Source organism: Melospiza melodia, chromosome 1, assembly GCF_035770615.1.
Source record: "Melospiza melodia melodia isolate bMelMel2 chromosome 1, bMelMel2.pri, whole genome shotgun sequence".
In the NCBI taxonomy this organism is placed as follows: domain Eukaryota; kingdom Metazoa; phylum Chordata; class Aves; order Passeriformes; family Passerellidae; genus Melospiza; species Melospiza melodia.
Window position 1 is genome coordinate 5,288,175 of NC_086194.1, and position 23,302 is coordinate 5,311,476.

General features: G+C 47.5%; 1 protein-coding gene across 2 annotated transcripts in view; it reads right to left on the bottom strand.

Annotated features, from left to right (window-relative positions):
* Positions 1-12,039: 12,039 nt before the first annotated feature.
* XIRP1 (xin actin binding repeat containing 1) overlaps positions 12,040-23,302 on the bottom strand; it is a 37,442-nt gene continuing 26,179 nt past the window's right edge. Inside the window, exons 3-4 of one of the 2 annotated variants that reach the window (XM_063177307.1) lie at positions 22,184-22,237; positions 12,040-20,595 (exon numbers count right to left, since the gene is read on the bottom strand). In XM_063177307.1, coding sequence (XP_063033377.1) covers positions 12,913-20,595 — 7,683 coding nt within the window. In that variant the 5' untranslated portion in view covers positions 22,184-22,237 and the 3' untranslated portion in view covers positions 12,040-12,912. The remainder of the gene's footprint in view (positions 20,596-22,183; positions 22,238-23,302) is intronic. The other variant, XM_063177234.1, reaches the window with a different exon arrangement.

The window sequence follows — 23,302 nt, forward strand, 5'->3', positions numbered from 1 at the left end:
ATTTGCTGCACCTGTTAATTGTTTAATGACTACAGAGCGCATCCTGGAGACAGAGATATGTGAGAGAATATGGAAGAGAAGCAGAAGAGCACTTCTCCTCTGGAGCAGGAAATGTGTCTAGTAGTCCAATAGACTTGCTCTGGACAGCTGTGTCCCAAGCTCTCTGTTTTCATTTGTAGAAACCCTGGTTAGTCGTAAAACTAGATCTAAACTACTCCTGGGTCACACAACCTGGATTGGTGTTTCAGGAGCTCTGTTGTGCTTATAAGAGTCAGTAAAGGAGAAGAATATTTTATTTGAAAGCATCATCCCTAAGCTGGAGTGAGAGAGTGAGATCCCAATGGTTAGTGCTGTTCAGAATAAAAGAAGAGAGGAGTAAATGTTACTTAGAATTGTGTAAAATCACACCAGTGCTGTGCATTTATCATCTGCACACACCACACAGCCAAACACCACTCAGCTCTGCATGCACATCCTTGGATGAGTGGACTTGGTGTTATTCAGACATTTCCTGAGCAGGAGGCTGAGCTACACAACTTCCAGAGATTCTTTTAACCCTGAATGCATCTCTGGCCTTTTGGTGGGATGACTTGTCCAAGGAGATCTGCTCTGGCAGAGACATTTGTCCTTGTCCTGCCTTCTTTGCATCAATCTCAAGTCTTCAGGCTCACCCTGCTGTGTGCGGCTCATGGTGTCCCCTCCCATTCCTCCTTTTGGCACTGGTGAGGCAGGGAGATTATTGGGCTATTTTATAATTTTATTATACTTTATTTTATTGTATTTTATTTATTACATTTCATTTCATTTCATTTCATTTCATTTCATTTCATTTCATTTCATTTCATTTCATTTCATTTCGTCTGTTTTAAAAATTAATCATTTTAATACATTTATCTTTGTTTTACAGACATCTGATTAAAACATGTGAACTGATATGCTTTATGGCCCTTTTCAGTGTGCACGTGTTCATTCTGTGGCCCTCTGGGGTTTCTCCTGAGCTTGTTTATCATGAGTATAATTGTTAACTCCTATAACTTTTATTTTATGTAATATTTATGCAAAGGGCACTCAGGGAGGAGCAGAGTGCAGGGGCACAGGGAGAGCAGATTTAGCAATGTCCCCACACCCCAAGACTTCAGGACACCAGGGTTCATTTCCCTCCTCTGCCCTTCCGACCTTGGCAAACTCATTTCACTTTTCTTTGCTTATCATTGTACAGCTGATTTCAAGAATCACTTTTGGTCCTGTATCAGAAAACTTGTGTTGCAGGGAGGGTTGTGTGGTTTTTTATTTTTTTTTCACCTATATAAAGAACTCCTTCTCTGAAAGATCATAATTTAACATCTCCAAGTCTTCAGAAGACAGACTGTCATAATCTTCTTTGTCTCCCAATGTTTTTCTGCTCCTGTTCATTTTTTCAGAAGCATCCTGGTCTGTTTTGGTGGAATCAACATGAAAATTATCAAGGACACCCTGATTGGAGATTTCAGAAGCACAGCTGCTGAACATGTATGTTGAGGGACAATTGTCATCCTGTGGAGGGAGATGCTTTTTTGTGGAGCCTTCAGCACTGAGCCCCATCCCAAACATTTCTTCTGCTGCCTTTGGAGCCTGGCGTTGTGGATCCACCTGCAGCAGGAGTTCACAGCCCTGAATCCCTTCCAGGTCTCTCATATTAATCTCATCCTGCCCATCAAGAAGTGAGAGGCTGGAGGTGTCCCAGAGCTCGAGTGAGGTGTTTGTGTCCGATGAGATTTCCTGGAATAAATCAACAGGATTTGGATCAAAGAAAGGTGGAGTTTCTGCCTCTGAGTTTTGCATATCTGAATTGGGAGTTTCATTTGCTACACTGGGGAAATCTTGTTGTTTGGGAAAGAATAAGTTACTGCCCCCCGGAAAATCCATGTTGCCAAACTGAAGCTCAGCATCCTTGGGTAACTCTTCTGAATTGCCGGGTGAAAAAAATATCCTGTCCTGTGCCCCTGTGTCCTGGGCATCCAAGCTCACCAGGTTCTGGGTTCCTGGCATATGAGCACCATGGTGATTCCCTTCCCCAGTGAGATTTTTGCTGTTGTCAGCTGTAGGCACAAGTTCTGGAGGAAGCTGTAGAGGGTTTGGTCCACGGTTTGAGCTTCCTGCAGATTCTTTCTGACTCTTCTGTGCTGGCATGAGAGGGGGCCAAGAGCTGTCGTGTTGCTGACAAACCTGACTATTTAAAGACTCTTGGTCATGAATGTCAAGTTCAGTTCTCTCACATTTATCATCATATGACATGGGAGCTGACAACAGGACATCAGCAGAGCCTGAGGATCCTCCAGAGCCCTCCTGGGTGTGTTTAGGGAACACCTCCACCTTTCCAGGTTGTGGCAGCTGATCATTCTTGGAGGCATTTTGCTTTGCTTGGCTGGAGGAGCTGAGGAGGCCCTGGGCCTTTTCTGTGCTGCCATCAACATTTGCTGGTTCTGAGGATCCTGCAGGTTTTTCTGGTGGACTCTGCTTCTTCTCTAAGGAGTGACCAAACAAAGTGGCAAGGGCTGATTGGGGTTTTGTGGGTTTCCTTGGGGTTGTTGCTTCTTTCCTGGGAGTTCTGCCTTTGTCTTCAGAGCCAAAAAGGGTAATGAAGGGGTTTTTCCCAAGCCTGAAACCTTTACCTGGTGTCTCTCTACAGGCTTGGCTGTTTCTGGCCTCCTTGCTCTGGGCCCCAGTCTGTGACACAGGCCCAGTGCTTTCCCCTGGAGGTTTCAGATCCACTTTTTCTTCACCTACTGGATGGCCTCTGCATTTGTCCAAGGATGTATTTGGTTTGGAATATTCTGATGTCTTGTCTGGTTGCTCTGAAATGTGCAAGGTCTTTTCACTAAGAACTTCCCTGGATTCCTTTGACTTGGACTTGTTGACTTCATCATGTGAGGGGCAAGGGGCACGAGTTCCTTTCAGAGGTGTGTCTGTGGACACTAGAAAATCCTTGCCAGATGATTTGGTATCATGTCTCCAAATACCCTCATGGGTGTCACTTTTCAGTGGGCCAAACGTGTCCTTGGGTTCTGTTTCTTGTAAAGAGGATGCATTATGATCATCTGTCCTATCTGGACAACCAGCTGAGGAGACTCTGCTCTTTTCAGCTTCATTTTCCTGAGGTGTATGCTCAGGAGTAGGCTCTTCCAGAGAAGCTGACATAGTTACTGGTTTCTCTTCTTTTGTCTTCTCAAATTCTGCCCCTTTGCTCTCAATTCCAGGCAAATCACTTCTGCTGGATGGCTGCAGAGCTTCCCCCAGAGTTAATGGCATCTGTTTGCCAGGGATTTCTCTGGTGTTTGTCTTTGATTTCTCATTCAGCATTTCAGACATCTCAGGTGACACACCTGGCCCTCCTGGCTCCAGGGAACCAGGAGATACAGAAGAGGTCCTCAGCACTCCAAAGGGGGAATGGGCTTCTTCAGCTTCATCTTCAGGGGGATCAGCATCCTCAGCTGTATATTTTACCTCTGTATTTGTGGTGTTTCTGGTTTTGGGCTCTCCTGGCACATGAATGGCCTGTGTGCTGTTCATTCCGTCTTCAGGGTGATGCTTGGCCCCTGCAGTATCTGGGGTGGCTGTGGTCAGCTCCAGTTTGTCACCTGTGATTGTGCCTCCTTCACTGGGTGTGCTCAGTGACCCACAGACCTTGTTTGGTGTCACTAGCACCTCTGTGGCTGTGAGAGTGCAGCCCCCTGTGCCCCCCAGGTACATCCTGGGGATGGGTTTGGTGCTTTGCTGTGTGGGGTGGGGAGCCAGGGAGGCACCAGGCAGGGCTTTCACAGGCTCCAGGATGGGAGGGAGGGAGGCACAGGCAGGGCCTGTCTTCATCCGGGCTTGGCCCTGCTGGATTGCAGCCACTCTCTGGGACACCTTCCCACCCTTCTTCCCTTCAGGCACATCCCCATCCTCAGTCTCTCCAGGGCCTCTCAGCTCTCTGTTCTTGGGCCAGGAACAGCCCTGCTCTCTTTCCTTGGTGTAGGTGATTCCAGGTAAGAATCTTCCCTTTTCCACTGCTCCCTCCTGACCCCTGGGCACCATCCTGCCTGCAGCCTGGTGGGATTGCAGGCTCAGTGCAGGCTTTTTCCAGGAGCACACTCCATTTCCAGCTTTCCCACCTACAGCCAAGGCTGGTTCTGAAGATGGCCAGACTGCTCTGAGCTTGTTCCCTGTGAGGACAGCCCTGCTGTTCCTGTGCTCAGCCAGCTGCAGGTCACACTGTGCACTGAAGGATGTGGGTTTCTCTCTTGTTTCAGTCCTTTTGGCCCTGTTACACCAGTCCTGGGGCTGTGGTCCATGCTGAACCTGGTGGTGCTCCAGCCTTTCCATCTCTCCTCTGCTTCCAGCCCCAGCCATCAGCTTGTAGTGGACTTGGCAGTAGAACACCCCGTGGAGGGCAGCATAGTTTTGCAAGCTGGAAAACACAAATTGGCACAGCTGTCAGTGGCTGTGAGGGAGGGGAGCTGTGGCTCGGATGGACAGGCTTTCAGCAAAGCCATTTCTCACTGGGGAAGGGAGGGAGGGGGTTGAAGAATGAAACCTTTCAAAAGTGGTGTTGGCTTTCTCAGGATATGTTTGATTTTTCTTTCAAATACCAAAACAACGTGAAAAATTAAACATTTCCTTGCAATACCTCTGGGGGCTGTAGCCCAGGTTGTGTGCAATCCCCTTCTCATTTATAGGCCAGGGTACACACCAGCACTTCATCTCTGCCCCTGTATGCACAGAGTGAACCTTATGGGTAAAAGTGCCCAGGCCTCCCATGGTACAACAACTGCAGGATGGGAGGAAGTGTCTGCAGAGCTGGGGGCAGCAGGATTTCAAGCAGCCTCACAGGGGTGGCTGTGTCAGCCACTGAGAAGCTAAAACAAGTCAGCTTTGTGCCCTGGGGATAGGGAAGCCAATCGTCCTGAGCTGCATGGCAAAGAGAAGTGAATGTTCCTCTATATTTGACTTTTGTAGGATTCCATGTGGAGTACTTCATCCAGTTTTGGGCTCTTCACAGCAAAAAAGACTGCTGTACTGGAAGGAATCCAGCAAAAAGCCACTGAAGTGGTGAGGGACCTGTGTGGCCTGAGGAGAGGCTGAGAGCTGGGTTAGCCAGGAGAAGGTTAGGAGGGAGAAACTCACAGGTGTGTGTGTCTGTTTTATGGGAGGTTATAGAGAAGATGGGGGTGGAGTGCTTTTGGAGGGGGGCAGTGACAGGTTGAGAGACAATGGGAACAAGTTGTGACACAGGGAGTTGAGATGAGATGCAAGAAAAGCCATTTTCTCTGGTGGTCAGATGTTCAAAGGGGTCCCCAAGTGAGATTGTGTAACCTCCAGCCTTGAACCCATTCACACCTTTCCTGGACATGTTCCTGAGCTCCTGCCCTCCTTGGGCCTGAGAAGTCTGGGTGCAGGCTTCCAGAGGTGCCTTCCAACCTACCTGGCTTGATGTGAAGCTTGGGAATGTGATTTGGTGCTGGACAATGCTGGGTAAATGGTCGGACTCAATGATCTTAGAGGCCTTTTCCAACCTCAGTGATTCTATGAACAGAGGAGGCACCCAAATGACTCCTCCAACTACATCTCCTGTCAGTATTCCCAGACTGTGAGTATTTATTGTAGTTCCAGCTCACCCTTGCACCACCATCCATGCAGATTCCTGATCCAGAGGTGGGCATACTTCAGCCTCCACGATGCAGAGGCAGATGGAATCAGGGAAATTGCCTGGCCCTTTTCTTCATTTACTGAGTCCTGCTCTGTCAGAATCACCCTTGGACAAATTTGATGGGAGCTACTTGGGCATCCCTTAGAAATAAATGCTCTGACCACTCACCTCAGGTTCCTCCCGCAGATGCGGCAGCAGAAACACGAGCGGTGCACACAGAGCTGGTCAGTGCCCACACGCTCCATGGGGTACACAGGCTTCAGGCAGGAGGCACACATTTCTTTCAGCACAGGCTGAGGAAGGAGAGACTGAGGTTAAATAACTGAGTCATGACCAGCTGGAAGTGCATCTGCGAGGTAATTTAATGAATCTCCTGCTTCCATTGAGTTTTCTTGTTGTTCTCTTGCAGATCTATTGGGAGAGTTGAGACTCCTGTCTGACTCTAATTGCCTGTCATCTTGGATGGGCCAGTGTTGATTTTCAGTCAGAACAGAAAGACAGAACACCCTTGCATCTCTGATGAAAAAAAATATGTTCATTTGATTGAGAGTAAATGATTCATTCAGTTGAATTATTTAAAAACCTTGAGCAAGGTGAGAAATGTTGCTCTGACTCAAAAACTCTGTGCAGTTCCTGGAATCACTGGTATCTCATGGCTGCTACACAGACATAGTCTAAACCCTGGAAAGGCAAGCTCTTTACAGTGTAAAACTTCCACAGCTCCATGGATCTGGTGTTTTACTGCACTTTGTTTACTCTCTGGATTGTGTTGTGTGCCACAGCCTGATTCCCCAAACACCTCTTTATGTGAAAAGCCCAGAGAATCTCTCTGGAACTCATTGCCAGCACCAGCCACACTAGGGAAGAGAGAGGGGGGAAAAAGAATCTTGGCTATCAGCCCAGCTGTAGAAATAGCTCCAGGTATTCTGCACGGCCAAGTGAGCCAGAGCAGGCAGGTGGCAGTGGGGATGTCTCTGTGCACCCCTCACTGTGGTGCAAAGCAGAGGCTCAGCTGGTGGGTTAATCTGAAGTGCAGGTCTTTCCAAAGCCCCAGAAGGAGCATAGCTGGGCCCAGCCTAACTCTGACAGATCAATGCTCTAAGTGCTGATTTTGTATTTGCAGGGAATGTCCTGATGAAGGCAGGAATGGTGAATCTGACTCCATGTCCTCAGAAGGCTAATTTATTACTTTATAATACTATATTATATTAAAGAATACAATGAAGATACTTACAGAATGCTAAAAAGATAATAATGAAACTTGTGACTCTTTCTAGAGTATCAACACAGCTTGCCCCTGATTGGCCAATGAGTCAAAACATCTCCCAGCAGAATCCAATGAAACAATCACCCGTGGGTAAACAATCTCCAAACACATTCCACATAAGCAAAACAGAGGAGAAGCAAATGAGATAAGAATTGTTTTCCTTTTATCTGAGGCTTCTCAGCTTCCCAGGAGAAAAATCCTGGATGAAGGGATTTTATCAGAGAATGTGAATGCCGCATACTGACACTCCCTCACATGAGGACAGCTCTGCCTCTTTGTAGGGAGCTTATTTGCCACAGTTTTGCTGGGGCTCTCTGATCCCTCTGTTTTTTCCCCATATGTTCCTACCCTGGTTTGCAGCATTTTCAGCTCAAACAAAAGACAAGTTCACTTTCTGCCCTCATGTGGAAGGGCTGATGGCCAGATTTGAGCTGTGACCAGAGTAAACAAGTTGTCATCCAGAGAAGCTGTGGGTGCCCCTTCCTTGGAAATGTTCAAGGCTAGATTGGATGGACCCTGAGCAACCTGATCCACTGGAAAGTGTCCCTGCTCATGGCAGGGCTTTGAAATTAGATGATCTTTAAGGTCCCTTCCAATCTAAAACATTCTCTGGCTCTGTGTTTCTGTGAAACAGGAAAGATGTTTCTGTATCTCAAGAGATGAGTGGACATGAACAAGAATGAGACAGGGAACAAAACCTCATCTTTTACTTGCAACAGACACCTGGAGAACCAATTTTTAACTTCTTAACTTTTTAACTTTCAACTTCCATTTGTCTGAACATGCCATTAAGACCAAGTCATCTTTGTTTTCCTGTGACAACATTTTCAAGAAGATGAATTTAACATCTTGAGGAAGGAAACATGTAAACATAATCCCTGTCTTGCCTTCAGTCTGAAATGATCCCAGCACCCCTTTGCTCTTCCAGTCCTTTGCAGAGAGCAGACCATAGGTGTGTAAGTGAATACAGAAGTAATGGGTGTCTAAACTCCCACTATTCTCAGTGGAGGTTCAGTTAAGGGAATCCAAAGATTCTAAAGAATCTAAAACATCTACCCTGGACCTGGCCCATGTAGTTGTACAAAACTGATCTGCTTGCAAGGTGAATTTCACCAATGTGACTGCACAACTTCCTCTGCTGGTGATGAGCTCTCACCCAGCACAAAGGGCTGTGCCCTGGCAGAGAAGAGAAACTTAACATGTCTGTGTTATATAACACAAAAAATGTGCTTTCCTTTACTCACGAGCAAAGAAGGAAGCAGAGCTGTTTAGCAAACAAGCAGGATCTCTCCTCTGAACTGGGAATGAATGTCTGAACCCCTGGGGTGTCTTTCCAAAGTGGGGTAACCTTTTTAGGGAATACTGGTCTCTTTCACAGGGGGATTTATCTTCAATGATCCTTGCCTGGCCCATGGCAAACACTCCTGCTCTTCAGAGCTTGTCAATGGTCTGGAAGATAGAGAGGTGATTGGAAGCAATTGAATGGCACTGTGGGCAAGGAAATTATCCTAAGGCTTCTGTGGAAATCATTTACAGGGTGTTCCTGGAAGGCTCTTCCAGCACATTACTGATTACTGCAGTGCTGAAAGTTACAGCTAGATTATGGTTTATCAGCTGTTGCCTTTTTTTCCTTGTGTGAATGAAAACCTTTAAATAGCAGTGGAGGTCAGCCTGAAAATGCCTGTGTTATTGATAAGGGGAGAGGCTGGGGAAGGGTCAGGAGCACAGGGCTTGTGAGGAGCAGCTGAGGGAGCTGGGGAGGCTCAGCCTGGAGAAGAGGAGGCTCAAGGGGCACCTTCTCACTCTCTACAGCTCCCTGACAGGAGGGTGCAGCCTGGTGGGGCTTGTCTCTTCTCCCAGGTAAAAAGTGATAGGATCAAAGGAAATGGCCTGAAGTTGTACCAGGGGAGGTTTGGATTGGGTGTTGGAAGATATTTCCTCACAGAAAGGTTTGCCAAGCATCAGAACAGGCTGTTCAGGGCAGTGGTGGAGTCACCATGCCTGGAGGGATTTAAAGGATGTGTAGATGTGGCACCTGGGGACAGAATTTAGTGGGACATTGGTAGTGCTGGGTTAATGGTTGGATTCCATAGTCTTAGAGAGCTTTCCCAGCCTCAGTGATTCTGTGATTCTGTGGTGAGCATGAATCCTTCAGACTGAAGGCTGAATGCCCTCAGGGAGGGCCTCAGTGACCGACAGAGCTGGGAAGGGCAGTGCTTATGGTGGGCACTTCAAATGAACCCTGTTTCCTGTCCACTGCTGCAAAAGAACCAAACCTGGAGCTGAACTTTTCCTTTGACCCCTCAAGGAGGTACAGTTCTGACAATAACAACTGTCCTCTGCCTCCTGGTCCAGATAACTCTCCCATCCTGCTTACTTTTGAAAATATCTGCTGTGTGAGAATGCAGAGACCCACCAGGGCAAAGAACAGTGAACAATGTCATGTCTTGTACCCCAAAATCACAGAAAACCTGCGACAACTCATTTGGGATCTGAAAGTTTGTATGTGCTCTGCTGGTTTATTATTGCAAAGTCTGAAGTGCAGGGAATGTGAACTGATCCTTCAGCTTGTGTTTGAATTTCAAATCTTTGCATTTGTTTTTTCTCTCCAGCTCTTTCAGTGTCTCAAGTAGCCATGTATGGTGCTGAAATAATGCAGCATCTGTCTCCTCATCATATTTCAGTTCCTAGCTGATGGAAATACCATGAAAGAAACATGTCTTAAAGGATTTTAGCCTCATAAATGGCTCTTTGAGACATTTAGAAACCCTGTAAAACCAGAAACACAAACAATAGGATTGGCATTTTTAAGCAGTGGCAGTGCAGGATATTTGGGTTTATTTGAGTTTATGTGGAGTAATTTTCATTATCCAAATAACCTGTTTGCAGCTTACTAAAATTACTCCACAGCTGTCCTTCAAGAGAAATGAAACAAACCTATGATGGAAGCTGAGATGGAAACAAACAGGGAGAAGAAAGGAGTGTTGAAAAAATTTTGTAGTTGATCTCCAGATGACAAAGTCTCCCTTATTTTTGCAACTATCCTACTAAAGGAATGAGGAAGGTCTAAGTAGTTATTTTTTCTCATTGCCTGAAAATAGATCTGCTCAGTTTATTATGATCTGCTGTTCCAGCTTAGCCTTCAGTGTGGAACTGAAAATGATGTCCCTATTCTTCTTTTGGTATGTCTTTCAAATTCATGCCAGAATGCACTGATTTACATCTAGAACGGGGTTCTAGATGTAAATCAGTGTATTCTGGCAATGCATAACCTCTTTTCTGGGGAGGAAGCAGAACTCCAACATGGTCTGGAGCACCTCAAACAAGGTGTTAATAATGGAAGATGACAGCTGCTATTTAAAACCTAACTATGGGCTTAGAGATGTGGAGTGGTAGACTCTGAACTGTCCCTTCCTCTCCAGTGTCCTGCTCCTAATTCATTACTGTCGGCTCTTTTTCCTCAGAGGAAAAAAGGCAAACATTAACTGTAACAACTTATTTTTTAAAATGAAATTATCGTCTGATTCTCAGATAAACTGATGGACTGAGCAATGAGCTGTCTGCCTGTAGATCAATCAGGAGACCTCTGGTCAGACCCAGAGGCTGGCAGCCTAAGTCTGAGCCAGGCTCTAGGACACAGCTCCACAGCCTCCTGTGGGCAGTTTTGGTCACCACAACACAAGAAGGACATGAAACTATTAGAGAATGTCCAAAGGAGGGCAACAAAGAAGGTGAAGGGCCTTGAGGAGAAGCTGTGTGAGGAGCAGCTGAGGACACTTGTCACAGACATCTTTTATGAAAATCCTTTCCTTAGGATTTTTTCTCCTGAGAAGCTGAGAGGCCTCAGGAACAAAATGTAAACATTGATTATCTGCTGCTGTGGAATGCAACAGGTGCATCTGTGATTGGTCTCATGTGGTTGTTTCTAATTAATGGCCAATCACAGCCCAGCTGTCCCAACTGTCTCAGTATAACAAGCCTTTGTTATCATTCCTTTTCTATTCTTAGCCAGCCTTCTGATGAAATCCTTTGTTCTATTCTTTTAGTATAGTTCTAATATAATATAATTAATAAAATAATAAATCAAGCCTTCTGAAACATGGAGTCAACATTCTCATCTCTTCCCTCATCCTCGGACCCTGTGATCACCACCAGGGACACTTGGTCAGTTCAGCCTGCAGCAGAGGAGACTGAAGGGAGACCTCATTGCAGTTACAACTTCCTTGTGAGGAGGAGGGGCAGACACTGATGTCCCCCACACTGATGTGTGACCAGGAACTGACGGAATGGCCTGAAATTGTGTCGAGGGAGATTTATGTTGGATGTCAGGAAAAGGTTCTTTCCCTGTTTCCAGTTGGGCACTGGAACAGGTGCCCAGGGAAGTGATCACAGCACCAGCTTGAGCTCAAGAAGTGTTTGGACAATGCTCTCAGCCACATGGTGGGGTTTTTGGAGATTTCTTGTGCTGGGTCCGGAGCTGGACTTGATGGTCCTTGAGGATCCCCTCCAACTCAGGGTATGCTGTGATTCTGTGAGAACAATCTGATCCCTCCATGGGCTCCTCACATTCCCCCACACCTGGAGTGAGTTCCTTGCCACCCTCCCACCCCTGAGCTCAGTGTGGGATGAGCTGAGGCACAGCAGTGAGGGAGGGCTGATCCTCCTCGTAAGGCTGGTGGGGATCCAACACCTCAGCTGCCTTCTCCATGGGGGAAATGGATGCACACAAATGTCCAGACCTTTCCTGGTGTACCCATCCTACCCAGAGCCCTGGACTGGGAGGGTCTGTACCACCCTGGACTCATTTTTCATATCACAGTATGAGCTCTTTACTGCAGGACTGATGATCCACCCAACAGCATAAAGCAGATGTATACCAAATCACTCCAGTGACTCAGAGTGCTCTCAATATGTGATTCAACTCGTCCATCGAGAGATGATTTCTAGGTATTTTCAGAGGAAAGAAGCACTGAACAAAAGAAAGTCAACCAGACCAAAGTATTTTTAGAGGTAAAGTTTACCGTCAGAACGCAGCAATAGAAGTTAAAAAAAAAGAAAGCCACAAAAGATCTAAAATCTTGTGTTGAGAATGTACAAAACAAAGTCACAATAAGAAAAAACTTGCTTTACAAAGTCTCAAAATGAATTTAAACAGTAAACATGTAGGAAAGCATGGAAAATCTAAACTAAAGGGTTTGTGTATAGTGAATAATAAATTACAATTCTAGAAATAAAGAAAAGAAAGCAGTAACCATTCTGACTCGAGAATCTTTTATAGCATCTTTCTTTGGGGGAATGGCATTGATAGTAGCTGTAGGTCTTAGCTTTACAATTTCCACTATCATCAAACACTTTCCAGGAACTGAAAAACAAACTGATAAATAACTCCCCCAAGTCCAAGAGTGACAACAACTCAAGATTTATTTTTTCCTTTTCTTTTCTTTTCTTACTGGCTAAGAGAAAACCTATCCAACCCACCCATCAATATGAGCTTGTGTGTATATATATGTATATAAATATGTATACGTGTGTGTGTAGGATGCCTTCTTAGAAAAAGAAGGTGCCATAAAGGTGTTTGTTTGCCAATGACCAGATTGATTGTTCTTTAATTGATCCTTCCTTCACGAGTAGTTCAGAGAAGCCCGATCCAACACCTCCAACCACCCCCACCAAACATTCTAGGGGGAACTACCCTAAGGTGCCCATGGATGGATTTTCCCCTTGTGCTTCTAACAGTGCCAGGACTCTGAGTTGTGGTGCAGCACCAAGTCTGTTGGGTTGGCCAGGTGAGGGCTGTTCTCCAGTGCCAAGGCAGGCTGCACTTGTCCTGTCTGTGTGCAAACACCAAGACGATGACCCTGAGAAGTCCTTAGGGTGCAGGTAAATCCCTGTATGTAATGTGGATAAAACAGGAGAAATGTTTATCGTGGCCTTTCTCTTTTGTCTTACACAGTCCTCTCTTGTTCTGCAGAACCTCCTATTTCTTTGGCTTGGAGTTGCCAAAGGTGACAAAGACCACTCCTGGCTCCTGAAAACTCCCATTGGTGTGGAACTCTTCACCTGGGCTCTTCAAGTACCTGCGAAACACAGGTGAGGCAGAGACCTCATACTGGGGGTGAGAGCCCACATCGCGTGTGGAGGACGTTTGTGTCTCGGACTGCTTGGTGACCGTGGTGGAGGAAGTGATGATTTTGTTTCCAAACTGGTCCATCTCCTCATACTGCTCCATGACAGTCCGGGTGGCTCCGTAGAGCTTGGACCCATCAGGCCCTGTCTGCAGCTCCAAAATGCTTTTCTGCCTCCGTGGATTTTGTGGGCTGGGGGTGTTCAGGGAGCGGTATTCCGAAAAGCTGCCTTTCATCCCACAGTGGCAGCTGTCCTTGGAGGAGTCCAGAGAACTCTTCTCTTTGTCACTGGTTGGATGGCTGGCATTGCCAAGCGTGTGCTGTTTCATGGAGCTCAGCCCAGCTTTTGTTTGGACAGGGTCTGATCTCTTCTCTGAGGGTTTCGTATCGTGCCCAGCAGACCCTGCTGAGGGGTGGTTATAGGAGCTGAAGCTGTTCTGAGCAGAAGCCTCCCTCTTTCCTGGAGAGTCAACACAGTCTGGTGAGGGGCCATCCTGGGGGGAATGAGCTGTCCTGGGTGATTCTGCTGGTTTCCTGGCAGCAGACTCAATGGAGATGTAGGAAGGTGAGGAGGGAGAGCTGACTCGGGACTGAACAAGACGGGGTACCCCTAGCTCTGCCTTGGCTGCCTCTGTCTTTTCTGCCACCTTTGCACTTTCCACAGATGCTGCTTCCCCTGTCTCCAGCATGACTTCCTCTTGCCTGGCTTTGCTTGAAACAATGCTGATCTTACGGATGTTGCTGCTGCTCACGGAGCTTTGGGCACTCCCCAGAGACTCCTTGAACAGCCCTGAGAGCCCAGCAATGTCTGACTCAGACTTGAGATTGGAAACAGAATAAATAGCTTTCTTGATGGCCTCCTCGATGTCCTGGATGCGGGCCAGTGTCTGCTCCTTCAGGTGCAGAATCTCAGCACTTGCTCGCTCCAGGTCCTCAAAAACCAGATCCACTGAGGAGACACTGTCAGCATCCCCCTTTGCCCCTGCCTTGTCCTGGTGCTTGGCCTTCTGCTGCACAACCCACTCGGGGACCTTCTCAAAGAAGCTCTTGAGAGCTTTCACATCCACTTTGCTTGTCTCCTCCTCAAACTCCCTCACTCGGGTCAAGATCTCTTGCAGCTGCTCCTGTCTCCTGAGGTTCTCAAAGATCTCCATAGCCTCCTTGACATTGCCTTTCATGATCTCCTCCTTGTGTACTGACAACCTCTTCCGACGCTCATCTTCCGTTTCTCTCATTTTTTTTTCTCTCATAACAACAACTGGCTTCTCCTGGGCAGGTGTCTCTGCCTCCCTCTCAGGACATTTCTGTTGCCTGCTGTTTGCCTGCTGGTGCTCCTCAAAGGAGGAGTTCATTGACTGCTGATGGAAGGACATTGAATGAGACGTTTGCCTCCTCTCATGCACCTGCTGCACGACTCTCTGGCTATCCCACGATCCATAAGAATTAGACACACTTTCCCTTTCCACCTTGGATGAGGCATTTTGTGCAGTGCCATCTCCTCTTTTTGGAGGGCTGTTGTGACCCACAGGGGAGGTGCTTGGCTCAGTTTGGCCGGGCACATCCTGTGCCTGTGCTCTGCCAGGGCAGGCTGGAGGTGACAGCAAGGAGCACCCCTTCTCCTCTTGGCATAGCTCTGTCTGCCTTTGATACACCTGACCTGGGCATCTCCTTGGAGCAGCTGCTTTATCACTCATCACTCCCTGGTTGACTTCAAAACCAACCACTCCATTTTTCATTGGCTTTGAGGCCTTAGCACTGTCTGGTTCTACTTTTCCTTGTCCTGCTTTGCTGGCCTTGTACCTTTCTTCTGCTATTTGGAGAGGGGTTTTGGCAGTGTATTTTGGCATCTTTCTCTCAGGGTTTATCCCCTGAACTGTGACAGACTTCTTCACAGATGTCTCTGAATTGCAGCATTTTGTTTGAACCTCCTCATAGGCTGATTGTTCATGAACTTCCATGCAGCTTAATCCCATCTCTGTGGGGGAAGGCCTTGGCTTGTTGAAATCCTTAAAGCCTGAAGGTTTTGGAGGCAGGGGTGGAGGGATGGGTTTTGTTGATCTGCTTGTGCTGTAATTTGCAGAGGCAGAATGGGCCTCATGTAAGAGGTGCTCAGGTTTTGGAGGGGGAACAGGTTTTTTCTTGGGTGAGACAGTAGTTTCTGGTTTTGGAGGAGTCCTGGGCTTCTCTGCAGGACTCTGGTCACTGGGTTTACAGGACAGAGAAGGGAGAGAAGGAAGAAGGGTCTGGAGTAGTGCAGAACGTCCTGGGGCTTCCTCTTTGCTGGTTGGTAATGGAAGGGCACCTTCTCTTGCCGCTTTAGTTGAGGGTGGGCAATGCTCTGCTTTCATCACAGCAACTGAGGGAGGAGGAGGAAAGTCATTATCAGCCTGTGACCCTGAAGCCACTACAGCAGGCTCCTTACTAGCGAGTTGAGTCTCATTTTTCTTTTTACACACAGAATAGGACTGCCCTGCATTTCTGTATATCATAGCAGCTTTAAAATCCCCTCTGGAGACATTAACATTAGACTTTTCCAGCGACTGAAGTGTGGCTTTTAAATTACCTCGGACAACGTCCTCCTTTTCTACCAGGCGCTGTTCTGTGGCGGCACTTTGCAGTGCTCTGATAGCTGTCTGCACATCCCCTCTGACACCAACATCTCTTTCTTCTTGCTCTGATTGCTCTTTGGAATCAGACTCAACACAAGGGTTTACATAGGTTTTCACGGGTGTGGCAGTATAAAGGCCATCCTTAATGCTAAAATCTCTACTGGGCACAACTTGGATTTCCTGGCTCAATAGTTGTCGTCCCTGTACTTCCTCAGAAGCACTGACCTTTTTGTGTGATGCTATGCTCTTCTGGGACACGCTTGTGTGGGTCTTGGATGCCTCCTGGACTCTGGTGGTGGTGGTCCTGATGGCAGTGCTGCTGCTCTCCTGCTTGGTGGATGAGGAGTCCTGCTGGTGTACGGTCGATTGCAGGGTCATGGTCCCCTGTGAGCTGACTGTCTGCTGCCTGCAGGCTGTGTGGACCTCCTCCCTGTTCCTCTGGAACTTGCTCTGGACGTGGTGCTGAATGTTTTTTGCTTCTGCTGTTGCCAGCCTCAGGCTTTGCATTGCAGCCTGGAGATCAGTCCCCAGAGCCTTTTCTTCTGTCTGAGTCTGGCTGGCTTCGCCAGCCCCCACAGTCTGCTGTTTGCCATCCACTTCTGCCCTCTGAGCTGTCACTTGTGTTGGAAATGTGCCTTGTATCATAGATTTTGGTTCCTTCAAAGTGGTGGCTTCTTCTTTCTCTGCCTTCTTGCTGGCATCTGCAACCCTTTGGATTGACTTTGTAGTCACCTTAAGCCCTCCGGACAGAACTTCTTCCTTTCCCATCGCTGTGGGCAGGGGCTTCCCAAGACATTGCACAGTGGTGCCTGCCACACCTGCTGCATGCACAGCCTCTCTCTCTAACACACCCTCTCTGCCCATGCCTTCACATACAAATCCCTTTTTTGCTCCCTCCACAGCCCCTGGCTCGCCTCCTGCAATTACTTTCTCCATTTGTTCTTTATTTGTCAAGACATGTATGTTAGCCCCCTGCACAACCCGTGGGCCACTCTCATCTGCCCCCTCCTCCTCTGCTTGGGAAGAGATGAGCGATTGTATCTCTGACTCCTGCTGGAGATTCTTCAGGTAGCTGAGGTCTCCCTTCTCAATGCAGCTCGCAAAAAGTTGAACATTTCCCTTCTCGTTGTCCTCACGCTTGATAGTGGCTGCTGCTTTCTGCTCCTGAGAAGAAGCCAACAAGTTCCCAATTGTTGACTTCACATCCCCCTTGACGACTTTCTGCTGGACAGAATGGAACAGGAGGGAATAGAGAGTCATCTTCAGTGATCCTGACTTTGTCTCTTGTAGGACCATCCCCTTTTTGATGGAAGCATCTTGACTGAGGAGACCCTGCAAGGCCTTGGCTACATCTCCACTCAAGTCCTCTTTGCCTTTAACAGCTTCACTCTGGTCCAGCAGCTGCAGTGGGCTTACTTTGATCTTGCCCTCTCTGTCCTCCTCCACCAGCATGCTCTGTGCTTCCACATTGGTCCTGTGCAGGAGCTGCAGCATAATCCTTTGCAAGTGGCCTCCCACAATCTCCTCTTTCAGGATCTCTGGAGCTCCTGGGCTGCTGAGCTGATACTTCACCATCTTCACACTCTCCATATCATTAGCTTCAATGAGGATTCCATCATGCTGGATAGCCTGGCAAGTGCAGAGAGTCTCTAAAGTCTCCTTCATGGTTCTTTCTTTCAGTTCTACTTCTATGCCACCTTCAGAAGCACCAAATTTATCTAGGGGCGTGCTCTCAAACAGCCACGTTGTGCTTTTCACATCTGCACGAGGGATCTCTTCTTGGGCCCCAGTGCTGGCCGTCACCTCTGTGTCCTTAAGGGTGTCCATGGGCTGGGTTTCAAACAGCCAGGTGCAGCGTTTTACATCCCCTTTCTGGCTGTCCTCTCTCTGCACTGTGCTCATGGATGAGCTCCTCTCTGCGTCCCCATACAGGGAGTCCACAGGGTAGTTCTCAAAGAGCCAGGTGGATGTCCTCACGTCACCCCGCTGCACGTCACTGACGCTCACCATCCTCACGTACTTCTTCTGGCCCACTTGCTGGGACTCAAAGAGCTGCTTGTTGGACTGAACGTCTCCCTTCTGCACATCATCCACTGTTCTGGGCACAGACAGCTTTCCCCCTGAGAAGGAGTCGAGAGGCTCTGTCTCAAACCTCCACCGTGCAGTCTGGACATCTCCCTTCTTGATGTCCTCTTGGGTGACAGCCCTAATCACAAACACCTCTTCTTCCTTCTTGATCTGATCCAGTGGCTTAGTTTCAAACAACCACCGGGCACCTTTCATGTCACCTTTCATGATTTCTTCTTTCTGCACTGAAGTGACCTCATGGTATCCCCCCTCTTTGTCCTGGATAGCGTATAAAGGCTGGCTTTCAAAGAGCATTGTGCAGGACTTGACGTTAGCTTTGCTCATGGTGTCTTTCTGGATCTTCTGGAGTTCTGTCTCATCCACTCTGTCATGGATTTGGTCGAGGGAATAGGTCTCAAATACAAACCTTTTTCCTCCAACGTCTCCCCCCTTGGCATCCTTTTCAGGAGGTATTTCCTGGATGCCCTCAGAGTTGTCCTTCAGGGTGTCCATGGGGTAGTTCTCAAAGAGCCATGTGAACTTGTGCACAGACCCAGCCTCAATTGTTCCAGCATCCTTCTGGGATTTTGGCTTGGTGGCTGTGTCCAAGGGCTTGGCCTCAAAGAACTCTTTCACTCTGGACACTTCCCCAGACTGGAACTCCACACGGCTGGAGTACCGCATGGTTTTTTTCCTGTCAGCTTCACTGACAGCGCTGCTGCCCAAGGGTTCAGTCTCAAAGAGGTGCCGGACAGTTTTGACATCCACTCCCTGCAATTCCTCCTGACTGTAGGCCTTGCTGACTTGCAAATACTGCTCCTCCTGGCCTTTCAGGGAGTCCAGGGGCTGAGTCTCAAACATCCACGTGTAGGACTTCACATCGGCTTGGGGCACGCTGCCATTCTCCTCCTGCTTCCTCTCAGCCTTCTCGTACAGCGTGTGCATGGGCTGAGTCTCAAACAGCCACCGGCAGGTCTTCACATCTCCCTTCTGGGAGATCTCCCTCTTCACTGAGGGGTGCTTCTCCCCTTCTGTGGCTTGGAGATGAATGACATCCATGGGCTGAGTTTCAAAGAGCCACTTGGCTGTCCTGACATCACCAGCCACCACCTCTTGCTTGGTGATCCCCCGGATTATGTCCACTTTCTTGATGCTTTCATCAAACTGGTCCAGAGGCCTGGTTTCAAACATCCACTTGTAGTTCTTGACGTCACCGCTGATGATCTGCTCTCTGCTAACAGAGGTGACTTCATGGAAATTGCCAAAGCTATCCTTGATGGCATACAGGGGTGTTGTCTCAAACAGGATTTGGTTGGCTTTGACGTTGCCAGCTGGAATCTTCTCCTCCTCTTCTTTGGTGGCAGGCTCTGCATCAGCCTGCTTAATGCTGTCTAAGGGGAGAGTCTCAAACAGGGTCTTGAAAGATTTCACATCCCCTTTCACTACCTCTTCCATGCTGGTGGCTGGAATTTCTTCCTCAAATGCCTTGGAGATGCTGCCAAGGGGACAGGTCTCAAAGACATGTTTTCTTTGCTTCACATCTCCCTTCTCCTCTGCTGAAAGCTCTACTTTCTTCAAACGTCCCACCTCAAAATTGTCTTTCAGGGTTTCCATTGGCTGCGTTTCAAAGAGCCAGAGTGTGGATTTCACATCACCTCCAATGACTTGTTCTTTGGCTACAACACTTTCTGAAGCTTCTCCTTTCAGGGAGTCAAGAGTCTGGGTCTCAAAGAGCAATCGTTGTTTAGTGACATCTGCCCCTGTAACAAAATCTGTCGAAGCCTGGAAGTCCTGTTCCTCAACTGTGATTTCTCTGATGGCATCCAGAGGCTGAGTTTCAAATATCCACCTTGCTCCACTGACATCCGGCCTTCCAATTTCTTCCAGTGAAATCCCACGGATTATCTGCACTTTGGAAGTGTCCTTGTTGATGGTGTCCAGGGGCTGGGTCTCAAAGAGCCAGCGAGCCGTCCTGACCGCATTGGTCTGAATTTCTTCTCGGCAGACGGACTTGATTTCATGGATAGTCCCACTTTTGTCTCTGATGGCACAGAGGGGCTCTGTTTGGAAGAGCCTGACAGTCTTCTTGACATCGCCTTTCAGCTCCTGGATTTCTGACTTGAGTTGTAGGATGCTCTTCTCCTCCACTGAGGAGCAGCGTCCTATGGCATCCAAGGACTGTGCTTCAAAGAGCTGTTTGGCCCCTTTCACATCACCTCCCTGGACAGGCTCCTTGAGAACTGCCTCCTGCACCTCAGTTTCATCTGAATACAGTTTATTTAATGTGTCTAGTGGTTGAGTTTCAAAGAGCCACCGGGCAGTGCGGACATCCCCTCTGGCAAGGTCTGTTTCCGACACCTTGGCTGATGTTGACAGGTTGTACCCATTTATGGACTGGCTTTCAAACCTCAGGGAAGTGCTTTTCACATCCCCACTGGGAATGATCTCTTCTTCTGTCAGCTTCTTCGTGGCTTGATGGTCCCCAATGGAGTCAAGTGCCCAGTTCTCAAAAATCCAGCGCATGGACTGAACCTCCCCCGGGAGAACTTTATCCAGGTTCACGGAGCCCTGAGCATTGGGATCCTCGGTGTTAAGCATTTCTGCCAGGTCCTCAGTCACAGCTTCTTCCAGGTTCTTCCTGAGCTCGGGGTGCATGTGCCTGTAGAGCCTCTTCAGCTCGTTCACCTGGCGCTGCTGGTAGAACTTGGAGAAGGCTTGCTTTGGAGGAGGCACAGGGAGGGCACTGAGATCCTGAGCCCCTGGAGCGACAACCTGGACCGACCCAACGGCTGGAGGGGGAGGCAGGTCATCTTCCATTTTCTGGATGGCAACTTTAGATGATTTCTGAGCCTCTGACATCTTTGGGGAAACAGTTTTAAACGTCAGCATCACCTCTCACCCCCCCATCCCCGTGGCTGTTAATGGAGTGAATGGCAAAGGGAAAAGCCAACAGGGGAAATCCATGCTCCCAGTTAGCTCCATACCTTTGGTTCAGTAGCACACAGCACTCCAAACCATCACACCACTGCACACGCTCCAGGCTTGCTGTTAGCCCTGGTTCCACAGCAAGCGAGGTCTCTAATCCAGGTGATGTGGTTAGTCTACAATTCCCAGGATTCACTCCAGCTAGAGCATAACAGAGGTGCCCAATTTGGGCTATGTGACCAAGAGAGAGTGACCACAAGAAGGATAAGGCTGACGTAGAAAAGTCAGGGAAAGGTTAACCTCTCCCTTCTGCTGCCCAGTGTCCCAGTGTCCAGAACTGTTGTGTCCCCAACTGAGGACCTGCAGGGAACAAAAGATCTGGGTGCAGGAGAAAGCCAGGGAGCTATTTGTGAAGAGGTCTCAGGAAGAAAATGGGGAGAAGGAACTAAAGTGCCAAACTGAGCTGATGAAGTTGGCTGGTGAGGTAACATGATGAGCTTTTGGTAGCACTGTGGGGTGCCCCTCCTCACTGCTCAGGAGGGAGGGCTTGGGGAAGGATATTCATCTCATTAATGATTCCTTCTGTTGCACTCAGAAGTGTGCCCCATTTGCACAAGAGTAGATGCACATTTACACAGTTGGAGATTTAAATAAAGCTCTTCTAACTTACAGACTTGCACAGGCATGAGGCTAAGGTTTGCAAACTGCTGGAATCAGCAGGCCTCATGATCTGTGCTGCCTGAGGAGGAAAAGCAAGGCTGAGGGATCAGAGGTTGGGGTAACACCTATAGCTAGGGGCCACGAAAGTTAGACCTGTTTATGCTCAGTCAGACTGATCTCATCTCAAATTCACATCAGTGTTGGTACAGAAGTGAACAGAATGGGCTGCGCTTGTCCAGTCTCCCTCTGAGCCTCCATTTCTGCAATTTTTCTCCTCAGTTTGTGCATCCTGACCACTGAGCACTGAACTAAATGCCTGCAACCTGCACTGCCTGGGCATTTATCCACAGGGAAGGTAGCTGAAGCCTTTAATCATTGTCTAAAAGAGACTGCAGTCCTGGTGGCTTTCCTTTCAGTAAACAGATCTGTTGACCCTTGGCATGCCTGTGCAGTTACATCTGCAGAGTTATGCCTGGAATATTATTAGTTGTTGCTCAAAGCAATGGTGCACGGTGTTATTTCACTCTGTCACACACAGATTGTTCTGGCTAAAAATAAGTTTTGAACATTAGTAAAAGAAACCCACACTCAGAACACCAAAATCAGCATATTTTGCAGCGAGTGAAAAATTCAAATCTTTTGCATGAGCCAATGTACTTGGAATGCACTTTTTAAAATAAGGGGTTTGTCTGTTTTTTTTTAATCTGTGAAGAACTTCCGAATGTGGGGAAGGGCAGCTGAGCAGCTGATAGCTATATTCAGTATGTAACTGCTCCTGGCTGCCTTGTGTGGGTATTTAGATCACACTCACAGGCCACAAATATTTGGTTAGATAACGGTGCTTATCTTAAACATTTCCTACCTCGCTTTTTTTCTGTCTGTGGGGAGAGTTAATGGAGTTGTCCTTCACAGTACTCTGGAAAAGATATGAGGAGAAATGCCATTAAACTACACAGCAAGACACATTATCTGCATATATATATTTATATACTTATGTGTACTAATCTGTATACCAATTACAGAGAACTGAAAACCATGCAGGTTTGCAGTTCATTGGTTCATTGGCAGCTCTGTACAGTTGAGAAAGAAGTCTTATTCCAAATTGATCATATATATGTTTCCTAATGTCTCAGTCAACAAGCAAAACCCCGAACATATTTTTTTTTAAGTTAGGAGGAAAATAAAACTAGCACTGATTTCTCCAAGGTTTGATTTAGCCTATATTTTTCCTTATACTTAAATATTAAAAAATGAAACTGATCTACTGATTTGTAGTTGCATTATGAATTGTGTAATTTATTGCTTTGAAATTTTAAAAAATTTACTTGGTTCTCTAACCAGCTATAATTTTCAAATGCAGTCTCCACTTATTTATTTTCAACTGATTCTGCTTCATCTGGATCTCTCCCTGAAAACACTCAAGAGACTGCATCTCTGAACGGAGGGCATATAAAAGGTTCAGAGTGTGGGGAAACTTGAACGTGCCAGCAGGAAGGGTCCAGATATGAAATCCCATCCCATGTCACTCCTGGATCACCAGTGGAACTGGGAAAATGGGGAAAATATGCCTCATAACCCTTATAACCTGTATTATCCTGTGGCCCAATGATCAGCCTGGAGTGGGGGATTAAATCCCTGTATCCCAGACTAAGGGATCTAAACAGAGAAACACAGGTTGCACTGCAAAGTTATGCTTGAATGTGGCATATATGGACATATGTATATATGTCTCTCTGTGTGTGGCATTCACATTCTCTGATAAAATCCCTTCACCCAGGAATTTTCTCCTGGGAAGCTGAGAAGCCTCAGAGAAAAGGAAAACAATTCTTATCTCATTTGCTTCTCCTGTGTTGTGCTCATGTGGAATGTGTTTGGAGATTGTTTACCCACAGGTGATTGTTCCATTGGATTCTGGTGTGAGTTGCTTTCACTCTTTGGCCAATTGGGGCCAAGCTGTATTGGGACTCTGGAGAGAGTAATG